The sequence below is a fragment of the Ixodes scapularis genome, unplaced genomic scaffold (assembly GCF_016920785.2).
Source record: "Ixodes scapularis isolate PalLabHiFi unplaced genomic scaffold, ASM1692078v2 PGA_scaffold13__105_contigs__length_92229423, whole genome shotgun sequence".
Taxonomy (NCBI): domain Eukaryota; kingdom Metazoa; phylum Arthropoda; class Arachnida; order Ixodida; family Ixodidae; genus Ixodes; species Ixodes scapularis.
Window position 1 is genome coordinate 73634306 of NW_024609839.1, and position 24048 is coordinate 73658353.

The following is a 24048-nucleotide window of genomic DNA, read 5'->3' on the forward strand; positions in this document are numbered from 1 at the left end:
AAAATTGAGATGCTATACTCCGTTTCAAACATAGCGTGCAACGCTGGGAAAGGTACTCAAGTAGTGCGCATGAAAAAACACAAAAAAATGTGTTACTCCGCGCGTTTTGTGGCCGTGTGGTACAAGGCGCTGCTCTGGCGATACCGACACTCGGTGGCGATGGTTCGAATCCACTTCAAGCGCAAAAGGTTTTTTCTTTTTTTTTTTTTTGAATATTTTTTGTGTGAAATTGTGCGCATTGCGGAAGTGTATATTTCAATTCCTATTCTCTTATTGTTTTTATTTATAAGGCGGTAGACTAGGGGCTGGTGTTCGGTTTGAACCCCGCACCGGCCTCGTCAAAACGGAAGAACGGTCGAGATCCAGGGCGTCTCAATTTAAAGCCGTTTATTTACATGGTAGCGTGAAAATCAGAGAGTACCTTGAGAGTGCGGTGGACGGTCCTTTATGCAACGAATACTGGAATTAGGGGACCGCACTGCCATTGGTCAGACAGCTTGGCATTCCCTCGCGTGATGGGACTTCATGGAAGTTTCCTTCCGAGTCCAAATACTCGCCGGTGTATGGAAGTCATCCAGACGGCAGTATCTCGTTGCTCTGGTGCCGGTGTTCCCATGAACCGGGAGTAATTCACAATAGACGCGTACACAACACACGGCACTCGAGAGCAGGATCGAGTGTTGTTTCCTTTTCCGAGGAAAGCAGGGGCCTCGGAATACAGGCACGGGCATGTGCGTCGTCCACTTAGCCGACCAAGGTTAAGGTGCTTCAGGCAGATGGAGCCGACCGAGGTTACGGTCCCGCAGGAAAACAAACCCAGACGCTTCGGAATGCAACCACAAGCATCGTCCGCTTAGCCGATCAAGACGAAGCCGTAGGCACGATTCATCACCGACACTGTTCCTTCTTGAAGCTTGATTCACTTTGAAGCCACAAGGCCGATTTTAACACCAGAAATAACAGAAGGCAGTTCACAACACGGTCCGCGTGCTCGAAACTTTCACGTTGCGAGGCCCTCGCTTCGGGGACGCCACCTTGCCAGACACTCCGGTGTCGTTACTGACCGTCTCCAGGACTTCACGGACCGACGTCTCCGGGAAACGCGTTCTTGGACTCGCGTACACGCTGGCGATCACCTGCTTGCACTTTTTCGAGATCTTCACACAACGAATCTCCGAAAATATCCGAGCAGGAGAGGAAAGCTTCCCTGCGTAAAAGGCCATCTTCTCAAAACCGGCGAGGCAGGGGAAGCCGCACAACCCGAAAACCCGAAGCGACTGCCGCACGGATGAAAACGGAAAACAATTTGGACTTTGGAGTAGTTTACATTATCTTTTCCTTTTTATTGAAAAAAAATCGGTGTTCCGTCGAAATCATAACGCCACTATCAGTTACTAGCTCCAAAAATGCACATTTTACGTTTTTTTTTTTCTTGCAGGGGTAGCACTATTTTATGGGGCGAACGTAGGCGGTCGGCAGTGCAAACCGGTGTGCTAGCTTTGACTGCGTTGAACGCTATGTATGAAACGGAGTATAGTGTGCACTGCACACCCTGTCAGAGTAGAATACATCAGGACAGCGACAGAGGCCGATGTTTTAGTGTCAGGCTAAGCTGCCCAAAATGGAGGCAGGATTTGCAACTTAGAAGGGATATCTAGCGACCCCGCTCAGCACACTGTAGCAAGCATCCAGCAGGCCATTAGAAAAAAGATAACTCTCACTCACCTTTTTGGCCATGCAGAGGACACGAAGTCCTTTCTTGCTGTACTGGTTCAGATGCTGCTGAGTGCTCATGATCAGCTGCTGCATCTCTGCAAGGAAAGGGTGGCGGGTAATAATCTTCAAAAGGTCAAATATTCGCTTGTTGCTAATACGACATCAGCCTGAACATGCACGAAACCTAAAGGGTGAAGTTCGGTGGTGCCGCGCACACCATGCGTGAAGATGCAACATCGCAACAAAATCAATGTTCTGGAATAGTTTAACAACCCAAAATCTTAAATAAGGAACCAGTTTCATATTCCTATCATTATTCCTTCAATGCAAATTAATCTGCAGCTTCCTCATTGGGGACTATGATGCAATGGATAACCAAATGCTGGATATGCTCTCAAACAAAGCTGTCACAAATAATTATCTCACTTTATTAGGTGTTCACCGACAAATGTTTCTACCTTGTTTCGTTCAATCCCATCCCCCTTGCCAATGGACCTTTTTCTAGTAAGGAGTGCCCCATGACGGTTTCGCCGCCTACTACAAATGGAGGGCAACCGGACTCGCCTTCTCCCATAGGAACAGATTAGTGTCGCAAGAAAACAGTGCCCCCCAAAAATGGCGAAAGGGCAGTCAAGGTCAAGTGGAAAGGGTGTGCGCGTGTGCAGACGCTTACTGGAAAAAGGTCCATTTGATCTGGATGAGCATCGCACACATGCTCAATCGTGTATCACTACTGCGTGATACAGGCTGTCTAAACAAACACACGACATAATTAAATTACCCCGTCTTGTAACCTAAAATCAATGGCTGTCAAAATACCATGGCTGCCATGTTGTGATCTGGGTTCGCATCTCACCGAGATCCTTGGTCGGCGCCAGCAGGGGCAAGATGGCGGAGTCTGCACCCTTGCAGTAAAGCACCTTCAGCTTGGTGATGGGGTGCTGCAGCACGATGGACATGCGCTTGCGCACCGAGTCGAAAGGGAGCACGTGAAGCACCCGCAGCTCCACCAGACCCTCACCTGCAGGTGTTGTTACGCTAGGTCAGCACCCACGTCACTACACACCGTCTTGATCGCCTCCTACACTCGAGGCTAGCTGGCACATTTGCGTCCGAGTATGATCTTTTGTGCTGCAGCCGCTCGTGATCGCTTGCGACCGGGGGAACAGACTTGCCTTGCGCAGTGGGTGTTCATACAGGGTGTCCCCGAAAATAATGACCACTGTTTTTTTCGCCATGAAAATAAACTACTATGCGTCACCGAACACTCAGTCTCGGCACAAATGTAGAGCTAGCGGTCTGGACCCGATTCCCAAGTTTCAGAGCCTGTCATTAGTTAAGCTCGCAATAATTCAAACTCAAGTACCGTATTTACTCGAGTAATAGCTGCACTATTTATGAACAAGGCCCTTGCGTCTACTTTCCCACAGAACACACATACAGCCAATCATTGCGTTGCGCATAAATAACATAACAAAGAACCAGATTGAGAACAAGATTCTTCATTCAAATGCCATCTTTACAGATGGTATCTTCAGACAAAGAAGTTATCTCTATCCTGTGAACAGGTGGAATCATGCTATCAATCGCGGTGATTGGCAATCTGCGTGCTCCGCGGAAAGGCGAACCCTCACGTTTTCTCCATAAACAGTGCGGCTATTACTCAAGTAAATACAGTAGTATTTCATACATCCGGTTGATTCGAGCAAACTTCAAAATTTTGGTTTTCCAGCTATGTTTTTAATGTATTTATAAGCCGCTTTACTTCAATGGCGTTTTCGTGTAATTTATACTTTTCGTTCTTACGGCTCCCTTGAGCGCGCTTCTTACCAAGCACCAGTGCACTGTGGAGAAGCAATACCCGCGAAGCCCGCCTCCGCAAGTGGTTGCTTCCCCGCAGTGCACCGGTGCTCAGTAGGAAGCGCACTCAACGAGGCTAATAGTCCATCAGAGACAACTTTTTAAAGCGATACGGGCGACGCTTTGCAGAGATATCGACCTTGTCTCTAGTCATCACCGCTACGGGAAAACCTTTCTCTCCGCTTTTGGCACGAGGCCACGAAAGTGGGTTTTCCCGTCAGCCACCCTGGCATCCGCCAGTAACGGAGCTACGAAAGGAGAGTCTTCCGTGTCGTCTGCTTGAAAACTTGTTTTCAGACACTATGCGAAATTCCACTTTGACAAAATCCAGTTGCTACGCATAATGGTGGATGGTTTTGGAAACTCCCATTGCGCTTACCCACTTACATCACGAATCACTGGTGACAGTCGTCCGTGGCATCCACGATGCCAACTACGACGGCTATGAGAATTAACCACGTCGCGTCTCCGTCCTTGGGTACGCGACGGCACCATTACACCCACAATGCTCGACTGTACTACAGCTACCGCTTCCGTTTTTTCACACATTGTGGGCAAAAAATATGACCTTTCTGTTGGATGAACAAACTTCATTTTGTTTTGAGGTGTCATGTGCTATCCAAGTAGTCCACCATGATAAGCAACATTTTTGAGGGATGAACACTTATCTCCTACATTTCCCCAATGCTTCATGTGTGGCATGCACGCTTATGATTAGCAGGCCTGAGTAGAGAAAATCCTCAAATATCGGCCTTGTATGTGCAGCCACCAACATAACAAGTCATATATTTGATCTTGCATCATATTTAGATTAATTTCTGATAATTCAAACTTCCAATAATTCGAACAAAATTCGTGGCTTCCTGGAGTTTGAAATAATGAAAGTCTACTGTATCTGGCTCAAAAAGAGCCTTCTTCTCATAAAATTCCGTATAACTTTTGCATAAGATAATGATTAGTTCTGAAACATCGGCGTCTTGCCCAGACCGCTAGCTAGAGCTACATCTGGGTGGAGACTAAGCATTTGATAATGCAAAGCTCATTTTTGCAGTGAAAAAATAAAAAAAATTTGGGGGGAACACTGTACAAGCTTTTTGAGCTTGGGGTCATGCTAAGTTTGACATGACATGGATGCAAATTAACGGGACAAACACCATTATGTCACACAATCATTGCCACACTGATGACATTACGTGAGAAATGTTTATTTAAATCTGGCAGGCGTGTGGCAGTTTCACATGCCTTCACATCACACTTTCCAAGAGCATCCCAGCCCTCGACCGCTTGGTTACAAATCACGAGTGCCACTCTTATTCTCCATAACCATTCCAACAGTACCACACAGCGAAGAATTACTCAATAAAGACATAGGAATTAACAGTGAGAGTGACAAACAACACCCAAAGGAAAGATGAATGCCGAATTTAATTTTCGTGCAAATTGCCAGTTTAAAATGAAATTTCGTGGTATGTTTTATAAAGACAATAAAAATAGGAAGTTTCAGAATAGCGCACGCTAAAACTTTGCGTACGCAAAAAATAGCGTCGTCGCCGCTGCGCATGCGCCGAATGCTAACCTCGTTTTGTGCTTTGCGTGCGTACGCAAAAGGTCTTTGCGCTCCTCCAAGGAGGATTCGTGATGAGAAGTTGGCTAAAGCCAAGACGAGCACAGTTAAAAAAATGGCGACTCCCAGGACCATGACTGCGGCAGCTTTGGCGGCGTCGTGAGCGCAACGTCGGAGGCATCCTCGCGACTGCGATTTTCAATACAGGACGACATTGCACTCAGTTTGGAAAACCCAGTAAGGTGGGCCACGATCACCGGCAACTTGATGCTTGCAACAAGTGGACGTTTATCGGCGAACGTCAGTACACTCTTGCCAAGGCGACGAATGCGGACACGACCGGTCGACTGCTCGCGTCGCATTCTCACGTTTAAACAAATGTAAAATGTTACTCTGAACCAAAAAATCTTGTTTTTTCTCAAGTTGCAGCATTTCGTCTGTGAAATAAAATTGTGACTGTATCTTGGGGGCGTTGCAAGCGCGAGATGCTTGAGCTTTTGCGCCGTGGCGGAGAAACACTATTCTAAAACTCTCTTGCGTCGCGTGCGCTAATACAAACGCTAAATTTAGCGCTAGCGTGTGCTAAAACTGCGTACGTTATTCTAAAATATTACTCTTCAATGGGTTAAGCACTGTATGTTAACCCCTTAACTGGAGAAAGCGTCGTTAGACGCACGGCAATTTTGACTGCAGCTTGGGGGGGTGCGTATATAGACGCGCCCCCCAAGCTGCTTTATTTATTTATTTTTTTTAAATAAATAAACCAGTTTATTATTTTATAAACTGCTTTAATAAATAAATAAATATAAATAAATCAGTTTATTAACTGAAAAGCAGTTAATAAACTGCTTTTCAGTTGATCTTAGAGAGTGCGTCTTTGAACGCTCACTCTTTTTTATAGCACAGGAGGAAGCGCCGTCTATCCCCAAACAATGGAAATAATTTTGCTTTAGAAACCAATGCATAGATGACAGCACAAAAAAGTTTGACGAGATACGTGCGGTACCAAAAAAATTATTGGCAAAATGGGGACAGAAAAAGTACCCATTTTGCCAATATTTTTTTTGGTAGTGGAACCCTTTGTTGATGGGATACGAAAACTACTTAAACATTTGTTTTTAAGATATTAATGTTTAACAAAATCGAATAAAACAACGAAGATGAAATAAAAAAGAAAAATTATAAGGTAAACTTGCAAGTTATAGCTTTGTTGCCTATGGGCAACACCAGGCAAAAGTCCAAAAGTGGCTTCCTTGTGTAACCTCTATGGATCGCTATAAAATATCAATATCTGTGCATACGATAGCCTCAAGTAAAACGGTCCCCTATCGTAAAATATCAGTAGCAAGAAAAAAATGCTTATCCATATTTTTCAGCGTTCTGCTGTATATTAGTCAATCGCCATATATTTGTGTGCCAAATTATTTTTGTTAACTATTTGCATATTTAGTTATTAGATAATGGTGTAGTTTCGATATTCAAGACTGTTGCCAGACTACTTAATTAAAACAAAGGTAATAAAACAAAAACAATGAAACAAAACAAAAAGTTAAGTGGTTTGTTGCCTATAGGCAACATCCATGAGAAAGGGTTAAAGGGTCAACTAAAATTCAACACGGCATGTAACGACACTCGGCAAACAGACGGCCGCAAGGAGACTCACCCGGCAGCATGACGACCACCGAGTCCGGCGACCGCCTGAGCAGACGGCAGCCGTAGCGGTAGGCTGCGTCCACAAGCGCGATCTCGTCCGGGCTCTCCGCCTCGTAGATGGGCTGGAGCTGCGAGCTCGGCGTGGGGGACGGCGTCGCGGTCTTGCGGGCGGGGCTTGTCCTCAGTCCCAGGAAGGGCAGGGGCAGCTTGGTGGGGCGCACGGGAGTCGAGCACCGCGACTCCGTCGGCGAAGACGCCCTCAGGCTCGGAGGGATGGCCGACGGGGGACTCGGGGCCGTCGGGTGGTTGCGCTGGGCCCGGCGGCGTTCGGGGGACGTCGAGAACGCCCCTCCGTTGTTGATGTAGAGGCCGCTGCCGTTCATCTGCGAAAGTGCGGGCGGTCGGTCACGGCTGGCAAGTTGGTTTTCGGTTGGGTGCTTCGTAATTGGTTGGGTGACCGAAATGCTACAGCCACAGCAGGGTGGTAAAGACGGGAGTTGAATGCGACCAATCATAGGTGCCGACATCCGGAGGTCCCGGGAGAACAAACAACAAATTGACAAAAACAGCGATGGAAAAGCGTAAAAAGAAAGCAGACAATAAGTTAGGCGTGTTTGATTTGCAGCAATGAGCTGAAGTCGTTCGAGTGCTCGTCAGCTTTGTTTTATTTTAATATACGATGCACGACGTCTGTGTTTTTGTGCAGAAGAGAAGCTAGAGAAACACTAGACACAGACCTTGCAAGTGATGTTTTCCTGCTTCTTTGTGTATATTGAAAAGTCGCCAACAATATGGTTCCACTGGGAGCACTGATATCCGCGTCTATGCTTTGCCGTTCCAAATGAACCGAAATGAACGAAACCTTTTCCTCTATATCAGAGGTTAGAAACCCACGGCCCGCGGGGCAGTTTCATGCGGCCCACGGCTTGACCCCAGGAAAGGACCCCCCCCACCCTCCCTGCAGCTTCCTCACAGACCCAAGAAGCACATGGAACTTAAGACCACAAATGGAGTTAGACAGGAAAAAAAAGCGCTTCCAATTGGCATTGTCTGGCATCTCATACTTGGGCAGAGAATGTCTTCACTACCTTTTTGCCTTATTTTTTTTTCTCTTCAACTACCCCGTCGATGTCTGAGGTAGTTGAAGTCGTCAAGAAGAAGGAATGATGCTTTATGATGTGCGCTTCTAAGTTCATCAAGGGCATTTTGCAGATGACCAACAGAAACCTCGCTGCTGTCGGTTGCCCTGTAGAAAACTCAGATTACTTCAAAAGTAGGGGATCTGATGTAAACTCATATTAATTCGATGGAACTGTCACGACTGATGCAGTAGAACGATATGTTAATTTTTTATAGCAACCAAACCACCACCTCCCCTTTGCGAGTGTCAATCATGACAATAAATATTGTAGTTTGTGTGAGGAGGAAATATTTTGCTGTCATGCACATTATCAGTTAGTGACGTTTCTGCGGGGATGACAATGTCAGCTGTACAATCACCAATGAGGCTAAGAAGGTCGATACATTTAGGCATGACGCCACGTATGTTAATGAAGGTAACAGAAAGTTGAAGCAGCTTATCAGGGTTATTCTTCAAAGCAAGGACAGCATTAGTTCCTCGGGAATGACCTAGCTGCTGGTTTCAACGACAGAATCCGAGGCGATATCGTAGACACAGCATGACTTGCGTATGTAGAGCTTGTCGAGCCGCAGGTTAAAAGGACATTTTTTTGTTTTGACAAACTGAAGTAATAGTTTGTGGCGTGCTAGTCTTGTCACAACCGAGAAATCTTAATGAGTTGCAAAGGTAGTCCCTTTTAATTTGTGTCCACATGCTAAAATTGATTCCTTACACATAAATTGACTAAGCTGAACCATGATGGGCCGATTTTTACCCAAAATAAACCTGCACAAACAATGCACCCACTCTATGTTATTCGTGGAAAGGTCAAAGTTTAAATTCTGGGAACAAAGAGATAGCCTTGTTTGTGATTGCATCCGAGTTTCGTCATGGGAGTCCTCAATTCCCAAGAAAAGCAATTCTACGTAATCAATTGCTTGCATCTTCACTTAATGTTTGAAGGGCTGCAATCTTTCGGTGTTCCACATTCTGTGGTTTTGGCGTGTTCTTTTTCAGTGAATCGAGTCTGGTCTGAAGTTCTTCGATAGCATTATCTGTTATCGTTTGGTGTTCTTTTATAGACTTTATTTCTGGTAGGATGTCTGATTGACCTAATTCAATTCGCAGCACAATAGCAAAAACGTTTTCCATGTCAGTAACAGGACCCGGATTTTATTCAATATCACCGGACGACATAAGAAGTACTTGTGATAAAAGAACAGAGACACACGTTTCGCAACAGAGATTCAGACAATTGCGACTTTGCTTGGGGTGGTGGCATCTGACCATTTTGTTCCTCCTAACGGCTATTTTCATTTTTTGTCCTGAAGCGTGTGAAAGAGCGTCTCCTGGCACATGCTCTTGGCAACGACTGTGCTACGGCGGCGTTGTGTTTCCGGAAATTTCTCAGTGTTTTTCCAACAAGCACGTGCCGTTGGCATCGGGTACTATAAAGAATGTCATCACTCTAAACAAAAGGACATTGAACATTGAAGCATCCCAGTTGCCACCAGTCTTAGTCATAACCACTGCAAGGGCGAGATCGGACGTTAATGACTCGAAAAATAATAATTTTAGGGGGAATACCCAAGGTGGACAAAACATGCCAGAATAAGCTGGCTTCCAATTGAAGCCATTTCAGAAGGAAGTCAATTTATCCTTGCGCAAGTCTATGATACATGCAAGCTATGCCTGCGCACTTTAGTGCGATGCCGCCGTGACCACGGCACTGGTCCGTAAAATAAAGCCGAAGAGGCACTCACCAAGTCCTTGTGGGGGTACTTTGAAACAATGACCGTGTTGCAGGTGGCCATGAGTAGAAAGAAGTCCTGGATGCGCTGGCTCTCCCTGGTCAGCACCACCTCCCGGCAACCCATGTCCACACGCAGCTGGTAATCCATGCTGGAGAGCTCCCGCTGAAGCTTCGGGTTGAGCGTGAACGCGTCGTCCTGCGGCAGGTCGAGCCGCGGCAGGTCGAGCCGCGGCAGGCGGTGTGAACCGAACCGTACGAGCCCACGTGGCCGAGGAATCTACGGTCAGCAAGAAAACGGCTTACCTTGGAAGGGGGCTTCGGAGAGTAAGTGTAGCTCCGTATCTTGACATCATTCTCTTCCCCTGTTAACAGACACAAACGAAGGGCTGTCCTTACAAGTTGCAAAGGTAGACAAATGTGACAGGAAGAAGATGAAAAGGATCTTATGTGAAGACTGAAGATGACCTCTCCTTCGGTGCCTGGAATATCTGACTGGATGCAACAGACGCTTGTTCTGCTGTACCTCGCTCTCGATTCGACAGTTCACGGAAGAACCGGGAATATGGACGTACCTACTCATGCTCTTTTCCAGAACCTCTAGGACCAACCTTCAGGATCCTAATATTTCCGACAGCATGCGCCTGGTGTGGCATGCTGTCGGAAATATTCCGGCGACTTCATTTGTTACCACTTCGGGACCAGTTTCGACACACGGGCGGTACAGGATGCTAAAACGCACCAAAGACGGATCCCAGGTGCCCTACTCTTAACAAAACGTTGGTTGCCACCATGAGGCTTCCAGGAGGTTCTGTCATTGAACACGAATGAACAGATGGATGCACATGGCTGAACCCTTCAAATCGGGTGGCAACTTGCGCCACCTGGCCGGTGTGGCGAAGCCACAGACCCACCTTCCGAGACGCTGGGGTGGTGGTGGTTAAAGTCTCGGCCGCCGATGGTGCACCGGCGGAACACCATGTGGTTCTCGGTGAGGGTGCCCGTCTTGTCCGAGAAGATGTATTCCACCTGCCCAAGCTCCTCGGGGATGTTGAGGGCGCGGCACTCGAGACGCCGATTGGACCGTTCGTCGAACAGCTCAATGTCTTCGTGGATGTGGAACACCTGCCCCAGCTTGATGATCTCGATGGAGACATATAGGGAGAGTGGGATCATCACCTGTGAAAAGCGTTCCGGTTTCCTCAGTCCCCGAGGCACACGGTGAACTGCAGGAACCTCCGCTTCTTTAACGAAATGAGCTAGACATTAATCAATCAATCAATTCATGTTTTATTGTGCCCTCAAACAGCTGATGGGTCTTAGGAGGGATGCATGCATCAGGCAAAAGACAAAAAGATGACTAAACAGTAATCATTTGTAATGCACTCCTCTTGAATTCCTCAGAATTACTAGTGAAGAAGTCCAGGTCAGAGTTATATAACTTTTCACACATAAGCTGCACGAGTGTCATTCACATTGTTCCTACAAGTGCTCAACATAAGAGTGGGCAAACAAGAGCAATTCAGATAAGGACGACTGCTTACGTGTTATGCTGTTATGTTGACAAAATACAGTATAGACCACTTACAACGTAACCGCTTATAGTGCAAAACAGGGTATAACGCAGTTTTTTAAACCACCGGTTCGCCTCCCATAGAACTCCATGTAATTACATACCGCTTAAAATGCAGGCGCGTGAAGGGAAATACCGGTTATAGTGCGGTTCCTGAAACAGCCTGCCGACCGCGCCGACGACCGGAGCAGCGAGCACACTTCCTTGTGCGACACTAGATAATGGCGCTGACGGCGCTAGCCGCAAGCGGCACTCGCGGGTCAAGGAGGTTGCTCGAAGCGGGGAGAAGCGAAGAGAGAGGCTTCAGTTGCCATAGCGACGGAGAGACACACGCATGTGTCTTTCACGTGCGTGCGTCCCTCCACTGCGTTGGAAAACAACTGCAACGACAGACCAATCGCAAGTCGAGGAGAAGTGTTCGCGCGCGTTGCGTGCCGGTCGCGGGACGGCTTCTTCTATCCGCAAACATGGCGTCGCTGGTGATCGTCGACGTAGACGCCGTTCATCTCATCGTTCTGCGCAAAAGCGCTATTTTTGACTGTGAATTTTTGTTGTGTGTCGCTATGATAACCCAGCACGTACTAGAAGGGAAGATCCACCAACTCGTGCGGCGATGTCGTGGCGGCGCTCTCAAGACGGCAGAAACGCCCGTGTCGTTGTGTTTGTTCACTTCGACTACAGTGGTGATTTCTAAGCATTTGAGTCCTTGAACATCGCCCGGATTGCTTATTTGGTGCATTTCATGCGTGTGCTCAAGTTCAAGGTATTACTGGCGCGTACCGCATGAAGGATGCGAATTTTCACGCGTTTTCATCACCGGAGAAAAGTGATTAGGGTTAGCAATTCTGAACGCTCGCAACGTCTGTCTGTAACCCGCAACGCCATTAAAAGGCTGCGCCAGGCAAAAGTCGCTCATTTCTTTCAAAATGTGTGACACACTTGAGAGAGAACTGTACTAGTCTGGTGAAATAAAGACTCTCCTCAAACTAAGCTTTATTTTTCATCTAACATAAAATAAATTCTTTTACAAAGGTAAGTTGTCTGATGGCATGTATTTTGGCCTGAAAAATTGATGTTTTGGTTATAGCGCAGTACCGCTTATAGTGCGGATTTTCGCGACTCCCGCGACATACGTTATATGCGGTCTACACTGTATTGCTAGTAACTTGCTTACGTGTTAAGGCCCGTTCACACACTTGCGACCTCTTAGGACCGAGTGCCTTGGAACCTCTTAATATCTCTTACCATGAGAGGACACAGTGGCACCATCTATTGGGTAGCAGTGTAAACTTGCTGGTTCGGCATATTTTCTATATCTCTCGTGCATTATCCTTTCTTTCTTGGCTCAAAAAACTTTTGTCATTGTTATAAACGAGCCTTTCTTATAGCTATTATGCACATTTGACCTCGGAAATCCTGCAAAATCTCCGCTCTTGTGGAATGCAGTTCCAGGGTCTCCGCATAGATGGCGCCAGCGTGCCAGTGTGTTCTCTCATTCTAAGAAATTTTAAGAGGTTTCAACAGGTCTCATCTCTCTTGGTCGTGCTCGGTTGCAAGTGTGTGAACGAGACTTTATGTTGTTGTTATGTTGACAAAACATTGCTAGTAACTTTACTCATAAAGAGGAACTGTATACACGAGCGCAGTGGTTTTCAGGCACGGATGTGTCAGGGACCCCTTGGGGACTCGCCAAAGTGAAGGGGGACCCCATGCCAGCGAAGGAAGGGGAAGAGGAGAGGGGGCTATAAGAGGGTATCCTTTAGTGTTATAGACAGGAGAAGTGAGAAGTACTAATTGAAAGTATGAACGGATGGACAGAAAGTAACGACTCTACCTTTTATAACGGGCGGTAACTTGCGCGCCCTAACCAAGCTCATCGATTTTTTTTTAAGGGGGGAGGGGGTTGAGGCGGGGGCTTTGCGGAACCCACCGTATCCACGGAACCCCCTTAGAGTAACCACCACATGAGGTTGTGGTTTTATTCTGGTTCAGGTTCAATATCAAATGTTCAGTTTCGTACCTGGAGAATGATAATGTAGGTCCAAAATGCTATGAAGCCCTCGATGGCCGGGTTGTATCTGGCGTCATGTTCGTAGGCTATGAAGATCACTTCTTTGCGGTGTTCGTACGACCTCAGCCACAACGCGCTACCTGCAAGCACACGTCACACAGGAAGGGTCAACTCACGCAGAAAGGGCGATCTGCGTATGTGCCTCAGCAGGCATTAACAGTCACACTGTTAACGGCAATGCAGACACGAACCCACACACATACACCAAGTAGCAACGTTTCAGGACGGCAGAGAGAATACTGAGAACTAAGTGATGATGCAAGCTCAAACCTCTTCATTGATCTAGGTCATATGACATGGGGGAGTGTCTACAACGAATGATAAATATGAGCCTTAAACGGCATGTGCAAGTTTAATAAGATGATAAGAAGAAGGGACGTGGGAGGTTACACTATACGTCAACTACTGACCTATCCATGTCAAGTCCCCCTCCAAATCAAAAAGAGATGGCAGTTGATCCCGTCCTCTCTGCACCAACCGGACCAAGCAACGCTTGGCTGACACCGGAATATGTGTTCACTGTTTTATGTTTCGTGAAAAGACATACTACTACTAGGATTAAAGTAACTAAACTAAAAGAAGTAGAGGGCAAGGAAGTCGCACCGAGGGCACCAATGGAGCACAGGAACAGAAGAATGACGATGCACCAGATGATGTCGCGGTTCATAAATCGCTCCAGTTTGCTGCGCTTGTACCTGGGGCCACTGTTGTTAAGCATTGCCTTGGTCTCAAAACCTGCAAAACATATGCATGTCCAACACATGACGACTGTGGGAGTCAACGTCGAACAAAAACTATCAAGTCTACGGAGCGGTACAAGATTTTTTTTTTCGCCTTTAATTACCGTACAATAGATTTTAAGATCCCTAATTGAGACCTCAACTCACATCTTATCTGCTCTGTGATACACTTCACGTTAAAGTGGGAACATACTCAAACAATGTAGCAAGTAACGCAAGCAAACTCATCATGTCCAACTTTCCACAGGTACAAATAACTGTTGGATTGTGGATTTCCAGTCCTTGCAGCATTACACTGAAACAAGATAAGCATTAATTGAGCGACCAAACTCGGCCCTTAGAAGTAGATATCAGATTTTTCACCTTGCTTCATCAAATTCAATACCCCTAAGTAAGGAAGTATTAGTTAAAGGGGTACTCCGCCGATTTTTGAGCTGCCTCAACTAACTATATTTTCTGACTCCCAGGCCTTTACCCTTTCTGAAATGCTATTTAATACCGTGAAATTCATAATAGTTATTGCGAAATCGGCAAATGAAAATGATGCAAAAACAGACATTCAAATATACCCGCCCTTTTCAGGGCCGTGACGTCAGTGGAAGTTCAGCTTGCCAGTCGGGCGAGCAGTCTAAAAAATAGAATATGCCAATTATTTGTTCCGTGCTGGAGCGCGGGGACTGGAGCGAGCTTCCAAGGCATTCATTTGACACCATGAAACTGCTACAAATCAGTTGGGAACAAATTCTACAGTCCAAAGAGTGAACCCCTGCACTTCCAATGATGTCACTTTTTCATTGTTGCCAGTAGAGACCTTCAGTTTGAAAAACACTGTGAGGACCAAAATTGTAAATTCAATAACTTCGTGAAAAAAAATTATTTTGACCTAATATTTGGGATACTATTTTGGCGATGTTGTTTGGCGAGTTTAGCAAAATTTCAAGCAAATCGGGGACCATGAAGAAATCGGCGGAGTACCCCTTTAAAGGCTTGTTCGCACCTCTACAAGATTATATATTATAGATCACAAACCACGTGAAGTAAAGTTGGAACTGGCAGCCTGCACCTTCAGGTTGGACCTCTTTTAGTAAAATTGGTTGCCCTGAACGCCGCTACCACTAAGCTCAAGCACCGGTTGCGTGATCCAGTTCCCCCCAAGTTGACAATGCGGTGGAGGCTACGTGCTCGTTGACCCAGTCATAAGTCTATCTTTCACCCCGTGATCCCACTCCTGCTAATACCCACACGCAGAGAGCGGCGTCAGGTCATGAAAGGGAGGCGGTTGATCGGCCCAGTGAATTCAGAGTTTGTACCACAATGTCAACTTAGGAGTGAACAGGGTATGTGGAGCGCAAGTTGTCTGCTTCTTGCACAGGGGTTGTGATGATGTAAGAATGCCACGCTCTTATTGGCTGGTTGAAAAATATAGTCGGTGTAGACCTCAAGGTATCTAGCATTGAGGTCTACTCAATATCCTTTCACTCAAAGCCAATCAGAGCCCGGCGTCGATCTGACTTCGCAGCAACTCCTGTGCAAGAAGCAGACAACTTGCTCTCCGCATTAATTGCATACAGCTACTGAGCCAAAGGCTTGACACCGACCCTTGCGGGGATCGACTAGAGAAATACATAACCCATCATGAACTTTAGAGGAAGAATACGAAACTAGGCTTACCGGCGTAAAGCACGACGCCTTCAATGTAGTCTGCATTCTTGAGGACGCAGTCCCGAAGAAGAAGATTGTCCGAGGTGACAGGCACTTTTTCCCCACTGGGATGGCAGCTGCAAGACGAGTTGAGCCAAGAGTGAATTAAAAGGATTCTGCGTAAGAGGAGCTGTAAGATCTTGTGAAACAAAAAATACCGTCCAGAACGAAAAAAACTCACATAAATCCGTGAAACCGGTAGATTTTGCAGTTGGGCGGATCACACTCGACCGTGCTCGTGAACGACAATGGATGGAACACCTCGCTCTGCATAAATGTAACGAGCATCACTGTAAGTATGCGAGATACTTCAAAATATAAACCTAAAATTGATTTTTAAAGGAATGGTAGGAACAGTGTGCAGCCTTCCAGAGATTAGAGATCAAAACGAAATCCGAGACGCTGTCTCACCCCGACACAAATATTTCCGAGAGGTCAATATCTCGCTGACAAATATTTTAATTCACAGAGACGCAGTGGGCACAAATAAATTCCCTTATTACTTTTTGGCATAAATCATTCATGCACTCAGCAGATTCCAAAGTGCATCACCAATCATCCACTCCAGCAGTTGATTGCAAACACAGTACACCGCCGAGAAAAGCCACACCGCATCAGAACTCTGTTGACAACATCCGACACTGCCCCCCCCGACGCCTTTGTGCAATGGTTATATCGTTGTTGGATGTGTCAAAATGATAGACTAGAGCTCTCCGAGTTTGTAGGTGAACCCTTCAACTTTCGCAGCCATCAGCTTGCCTGTTTTGCATATCCCCTGACCACCTGGCGCTGCTTCAGGTTGGTCTCCCCGTCCAAGTTGGCAGTCTCGATGTAGCACAGGCCCTGGTCGTCGCTCGAGCGCAGCAGCAGGATGTCGGCGGGTATCACTTCGTTGCACGACAGGTGGATGATGTCCCCGACCCTGACGTGCTTCCATAGCGTCTTGACGTAGCGACCCGACTGCCTGCAATCACCAGCGAAAGTTGTTAACAATATCGGCATCAGATGCCACTTTGACGACGGCAGCTACGACTAAAGGTCCATTCGCCCATACAACGTAATGGTCACTCAACGCTATTCGGCAAGTAAGTGTTCCACAAGGCATCTCTGCCACATTGGAATGCAAGGAGAGGCACACCAACCAAAGGACAATGTAGAGAATAAGACGAGGCAGCCAAGCACCCGCTGTCACTGTTCGAGAATGAGGGGAAACAAAAGCATGAGGGGGAATTCAGCGGGTAAAGAAGCATGCGAGCTGCGCCGAGAGCAGACGGACTAGCATGCCGTATAGACACAGTGTCGACTTTGTTCAAAATTAGCACTTCATCAGCACCGCATGTGACCCCCCCCCCCCCCCCCCACCTTTCTTGCTTGTGCATATAATGCAGAGCTAACTCAGTGCCGACACTAACGCTGATGCGGCGCTGAATTTGCATCACCTCGGCGCTGCACTGCATGTGTGAACCAGCCTTTACCCTGCAGGCTACAACATTGACAGACAGCACAATGCCATCGGCACCGTAACCAAGATTCCGTGTTTTCAATGTATACCGGCAAACCCGGATCAATGACTTCAAACCGGTTTGATAAAAATCAGGAAAAACCGAGGAGCGCAACGTCTGCTTTTTTGCGAGGAGTTGTGGTGATGTCAGCACATCGAGCTCCGATTGCCTCTGCTTGAAGGATAGTGGATAGATCTCAAAATAGCATGCCTTGAGGTCTACCCGCTACCCTTCAATCAGAGCCAACTTCAGCTTGGCGTTCTGACGTCACCAGAACCTCTGCCAAAAGAAGCAGACGAACTTGTGCTCTGCATTGACAGCATGACAGTTTACGGTATAGCAGTTAACCGGTAATGGTTACTATCACTCACCAACATGTTACCACAGAAGTTAATGCCCAGCCGCTTTAGTTTTGAGGCACTAGGAGTTTTGGTGGCAGTTTCCAAGACGCAAAGTAAAGAGTGACCAACGAGTAGTCAACCTTTGGAGCTAACAGTGCCGTGCCGCACGCTTGCGTGTGAATTAAGCAGCTGTTTCCGGTCAAACGAAATGGTGCGAAACTGCAATAAGGTATATTTCTACACAAATGCCGATGAAACAAACACTCCCTTAAGCTATCCATCAGTATTATAAAAAAAATATCTAAATAATGATTTTTTGTGCACATGAGTTATAAGCATATTTGTCTAAAGCCGATTCTCATCTGCTCATTATTCATTCCGTATTTCTGTCCAGTCTGCTTTGCAATGTCCCTGAGGATGTAGTAATAAATATACAAATAAATTATAAATTAAATGCGTATACTGAGATTTATTGTGTCTGCAGCTTGTTTACAACGAATTACTGACATAAAAAGAGTTTTGTGGAATTAGTCTTTTTTTCTAAAACGGTATCACACGTGGCAACCATCATGTTTAAATGTCACCACAATTTTTAAGTACACTGTGCAACACCTTTGTCACAAATAAAACATTGGCATTTTTTTTTTTTTTTGCATTTTATTGCAAAAGGTTGTTGGCGTGCAGAAAATTTGACCGCTTAGGTTACTGTCCAAAATCAGCACTTGCAGCTTTGATGACAAGTGCATAATTCTGAGAAAAAAAGAAAAAAAAAGGCAACTGTTTCTTTGCAATAGCAGTGTCACATTATGCATGCATGTCAGGACTGCAGGCACAGCAACCTAAAAATGTGATGTAATCTAAAACTCAATCTGACACCATGCCTCCTAAACCAATTTCTATCACAGGCGACCCTGAATGCTACAACCACCAGTGAAAATGCTAGTGCTACGCATGGAATACTATTGATTGTGTAATGTGATCCTCTTCATTGATAGAAAAAAAAAAAAAAGAAACATGGCTGTAACATTTGTTTTTTTATGCAGAGAAACATTCAATGAATAGAAGCTATTGTATTGTACAATAAAACTTATTTTACTCACTGAGATAGTCAATAAGAGAATTGTACAGTATGGATGCTCCTACATTTTTTTTTTATGTCATGCTAGCACTGCATCACAGCCATCTTCAATTTTATAAAGAAAGCAAACATACAAAGGGCCTCCGCAAATTATAATGTCACGGCAACACATGTCAGGTAGAATGATGGATGAGGTTCAGACAAAAGATCTGCAGCTCGTCTTACACCAGCTGTTCGCAATCTCGGAGAAGCATTCTTTGTTCTCAAAAAGGTGTCTCTTCTACGATGTAAGTCTCATACTTGCAATAAAAAAAAAAATATATATATATATATATATAATGAAAGAAAATAAAGAAAGAAGACAAGACAGCTACTTTAAGAAGACGTTAGAAACTTTAGGTAATACAGAATTGATTCTCTAAAGTTTAAGAGATGGTAAGCTAGTGCAGAAGAATGTGAAGAGGGCTATGATAATTTCACTGAACTAACTTACCCGAGTAAAAATTAGAAATAAAAAACTTGAAATTCCTATCTACAGTGCTCCCCTGCTCAAAAAAGGCGTCTAATTGGCGCAACAGCCGACAGACGGGGGCACATAAAATCGCAGGAGGCTACAGGCGGCTAAAGAGCACGGGTGTAAAATTTTTGGAAATTTCGAAGGCCAAAAGAAAACAATGAAAGAAATAAGTATTTTTCCGGAGAATTTAGAACATTTGATAATTTGCCTCAGCAAAAGTAACCCAGCAATCTTTTCAAGGATACTGACCTAGATCAACAACAGCGAGTCTTTCGCCAGTTTTTCGCGGTAGCACTATTGCCTTATATTATTTTTTAAATATATTTATGAGAGCTTTGTCATTTTAGCATATATTTGAGTACATGGCAATAACAATACTCCTCCATCATACTAGATGCCGTACCGGGTTTACAGTAGCAGTTAACTTGCATGTACCGTTCATCCATTATGATGCTATATTACATGAAAGTATGTATATGGTGGTGCAGTAGCGGAAGCTCAGTTGCACGTTATACAAGACCTACGGTTCCTGTTGACAAAGGGCGTGACAATGTATTAAGCAAGAAATATGCGATAGACGACAAAAAAATTGGCTTCTTCACATGCATGCACACACTACAGAATATATCCCAGGCAGCACTAAGTTATCTCTCCTCTATTTTAAAGCTTTTGAAACTTTATTTTTATATATGTTTAAGATTTATATCTATACTGCTGTACAATTTATACTGAACAACAAAACAATGCTCATTGGATGTATGCTTTTAGGGTAAAGCAAACAATTTAATGACAGATGAGGCAGCAGACAACCACAAAACTTGTGTTTCCTCCCACTTGCTCGCTTGCTCCGTCATTGCACCACTTCTTTTTCTTTCTATGGGCTAACGAATCTAATATGGCATAGTGTCTTCAATCTTCCATCAGAAATGTCGACAAAAAAGACATGCTATATGATTATTATTAGTTTTGACATAGTGACTAATGTAAATTTTATTGTATGCAGAAATTTGCATAATAGGCTTGTTCATTATTGAAATAAATTGCGTCTAGGTTGTTTTTCGAAGAGGAAAATCTGTTTTTTCCCAATATTTTTGTTTTTTTCCGTATCCTCCCATTACTACGTCTCCTTTCTTCGACAATTATTTTTGGCTACATGTCGCCATCTGCTTTGCACTCTCTGGTTGTTACCGCGTTTCTTTTCTTGTCTGCAACTTTTATCCATGCTGTTTTGGGGTGAAAGTCACGTTCATGGTGCGCTTTGCTCCCGACGAACGTGTGAAGGTTGCTTTTAGGTATGAGGCGCACTAGAGGACAAAAGAGGTCCGTCGATGATTTCGGGAGGAGTTTCGGCGGCGACATCCGGGCTGCCCTACAATTCTATGCTGGGTGAGGATCCTCAAAGAGGAGGGAAGCTCCCAAAACAAGTCACCGACAACAGTGGTGTCGTCACCGAAGCTGACGCTGAAATATGCCTTCACGAACACCCCCACCTGTCGACTCGGAAAGCACTATCGAGATCTATCGTCTGTTGTGCCAATCAGACACCTTTGGTTAGCACACGGTCGACACAGGTAGGGATTTCAAGTTTTTCATTTCTAACATTTTACTCGTAAGTTTGTTCAATGAAATATTTATACCCTTAATGCACTTTCTACGGTGATCTTTGTGCAGAAGTTTAGTTCGATACATTCAAAAATCAATTTATTCCGTCCCTTCAAACATCCATCGGTCCCTTTGAGTCAGCCTGTAGCTAACACGCTTTGCCACTTGAGGTTCGAATTGAGAACTAAGCTTTCCTGCATGTTGATGATATAAGATACAGGCTCTTCACCTCTATTCAGTCAAGTGATCGCATACTTTTGAATTAAAAGCAAACAAAAAAGGCTCCGAGATCTAGGAAGTGTGGGAGGAATTCTCTGATGCCCTTGAATTTTTAATTTAAAAAAAATGTTATCGATTGCAGTGGACGTCGTGGCACAAGCTTATTTTTATCATACTAAGTGAACTGAAATAAAATAAAATCATTCGTCGTAGCTGGCATATTCCAGTCATATTGGTGGTCCAGCATTGAAATAGGTCCCAGCAGTAGTTATATTTCAAGGTATAAAACTGCTATTTAGTAGCGAATGTCAGCTACCATGGGCCCTAGGTTTTTCCCCATGAGGTAATAAGATCAAACCAGCGTCAAAAGTGCAAGTCACTATAATCCGTGCAAGTAGTTGTGTGCAGTGCAGGCGAAGGCAACGCCAGGAGAAAAGAGGAAAGGCGAGACGGAGAGGAGTGCAGTAGAGGGTGAGGGGGAAAGGAACGTTAGAGTTGAGAGGAAGTTTCTCTCTCCGTCCCCAGCCCTCCTAGTGCTTGCCCTTTCTCCCCTCACCTGGCGTTGCGTTCGGCTGTACTGCACGCAACTAGTGACCTTTCCGTTTTACGAGTGGTTCGGGGATGATAGAACACGTACAGACGAAGCAAAACAAGCACCACGATGGTGCGTTTTTGATAGCATCGGGCTGGCGTCTGGACCTAACGTGAAACGATAAGTAATACAAAACGTGGCGGACCCAAGTAGCGTCAGCAGCAGCCGTGGGAGCGAGTAGCGAGCGCAACCCGATCCGGCAGTGGCGCTATCAGCGCAGATATCTTCGGGTCACGTGGTCGTGCAAAAAGGCGCGTGATCATGCGCCGCACTCCGACATCGCTTCGAACGCGGAGCCAGCGGAGCTTCCAGCGCTCGATATTCCGTTTCATCGTTTCATCGCACGATGGACCAGAAAGTACGCTACGAGCCAACGACGCCAATCCAAAGCGGTGCGGGTGTCACGTGACCTTCGGGAGGGGTCACGTGACAGCGACGCGCGTAGTTACCCAGACACGTTCGCAACACTCCATTACTCGGAGTGGCTCGTAGCGCCCGCTGCCCTCCACCATGGGGTGAAATTAGCCACTGATTAGCGCGGAGCAGATTTCTCTTTTCTAAAGCCCAGTGGCTGCTCTGGTTCACTGTTGACAACAAAAACTTTAAATATTCCATTTAAAATGATCCTTTGGAATTAAAAAAAAAATAAATAAAAATTAATGCAGCTTAAAAAAAAAAAAAAAAAAGCGACAGCAGACACAAAATATTCCGGTGTACGTTCCTCTTGGACAAATAAATACCCCTCTAACGAGCAGATAAAAGAAAGAGCAGGCAGCCCAAAGCAAAGCAAGGCGGGCTGTGGACTGTGGCCCCATTGAAGAAGGCGCCACTTGACTGAACGGGGCGAAGCCAAACTGCTCAAAGGGTGAGTGAACCCCTCGAGCGGCGTCATTCCATCTCGCCGCTCTATTTCGAGGGGATTTGGAAAGGCACTAGGGTGCCTCAAATAGATGCACACTGGCAACACAAACATGCGCCCACCGGCTGCCGCTAGAGCACTATATAGCTCCTTCGGAGCAGAGTAGCGCAATCTAGAACGCCGCCTCTCGGCGACTAGCGGCGAACGCCCGGAGGTTCCAACTGCGGTCAGAAATGCATGGAGAACGTGAGAAAATCGTTGTTTCTTCAGTATTGTGGGAATGTACGGAATGGCAATCGTTTTTGACATAATAATGGAACATTTTAGAATAATTTGCGCGAAGTTTTGTGCCCCGCAAGGACCTGACTTTTTTTTAAAAATTGCTTGAACGGCATCATGCAGCAGACGATACGGCGACGTCACACCATTCACGTGACCCGCTCCGGCCAACCCGAAAAGCCCATCTCCGCTGCGAGCAAAAATCGTCTGCTTCAAACGCCATTGCCTTGGAAATTGCCTTCTCAAAATTTGCACACGCCTCCGATATTATTAAAACTTTGATAAAGTGTTTAGTGCTTTACTAACTTCACGACAGACTAGTTTTGAAAACTGTGAACTCGCCGTTCATTTTTTAATCAGCCGTGTTGTATCGATCTCCATGTATTCTCCCATAGGGCGGGCCGCCTCCTGGAACCCTGAGTACCACGTGACTCGCGCCGAGCCGCTCTGTCGGCCATGTTGTCGGCAAAACACGGGGTTCAAAGGATTGCGCTACTCTGCTCCGTAGGAGCTATATAGTGCTCTAGCTGCCGCATCCGATATGGAGCACCAGAAATGCGCACCCCGCATCAAGACGATGCTCCCAAAGCGAGAAGAGAGGCGGCACACTCGAGCACGAACCCAGCCGAGTAGTGCCCGCCCCCCACTGACTTTTTTTGAGAAACCAAGTCGAACTAAAATTAAGTACGATGTTAATGTTGTTTTCTCCGCTCCATGCAAGCCGGCAAAAGTTTGCCCTATGATGACTAGACGGAAGCACGTTGAATGCTGGAAGAAGCAAGTCACTAAGTACACAGCTTGTGCTTCTGATGTTGTTCACGAGATTCCGCTAACATGCGGGCGCGTAGACTGGGCGGCGTTTTAACGAAAAGGCGCGATGTTATGAGTCGAAGGGTCAATCAAACAGCTTAAAAAGCACAACGTCATGGCGTACTCTCTGCACTTGATAGGGCTAGCCGGCGGAGGAGCACGCACAGAGAAACGGCGGGTACCGGCTGGTCCTGTCAACTGCAGAGAGCACGCCATGACGTTGTGCCTCTTTCGCTGTCTGATAGGCCCTTCGGCTCATAACATCGGCGGCGCTCGGACCTAAGCTGAAAAAAAGTATAGCGGTTCGTAACAAATCGCGAGGACATCTCATAGTACACTGCATGCGGTGCGGGTGGGATATTGTTTAGAATTAACCAATTTTTATTTTAATAGCAAATAACAATATTGTAAGGGAAATAGATGAAGCAGATTTTGTAAAATAATCAGGTGACAACTGCGTCAGCACGCCTTCGATTTCACTAAATGACAAAGTTAGTTCCT

At 45.8% G+C, this 24048-nt stretch overlaps 1 protein-coding gene across 1 annotated transcript in view; it reads right to left on the reverse strand.

Annotated features, from left to right (window-relative positions):
* LOC8051014 (phospholipid-transporting ATPase VB) overlaps positions 1-24048 on the reverse strand; it is a 91759-nt gene that overhangs the window by 20827 nt on the left and 46884 nt on the right. Inside the window, exons 2-12 of the mRNA XM_042289952.1 lie at positions 16508-16712; positions 15930-16015; positions 15719-15825; positions 13911-14042; positions 13257-13387; positions 10578-10842; positions 9970-10028; positions 9677-9862; positions 6804-7176; positions 2573-2737; positions 1726-1811 (exon numbers count right to left, since the gene is read on the reverse strand). Coding sequence (XP_042145886.1) covers positions 1726-1811; positions 2573-2737; positions 6804-7176; positions 9677-9862; positions 9970-10028; positions 10578-10842; positions 13257-13387; positions 13911-14042; positions 15719-15825; positions 15930-16015; positions 16508-16712 — 1795 coding nt within the window. The remainder of the gene's footprint in view (positions 1-1725; positions 1812-2572; positions 2738-6803; positions 7177-9676; positions 9863-9969; positions 10029-10577; positions 10843-13256; positions 13388-13910; positions 14043-15718; positions 15826-15929; positions 16016-16507; positions 16713-24048) is intronic.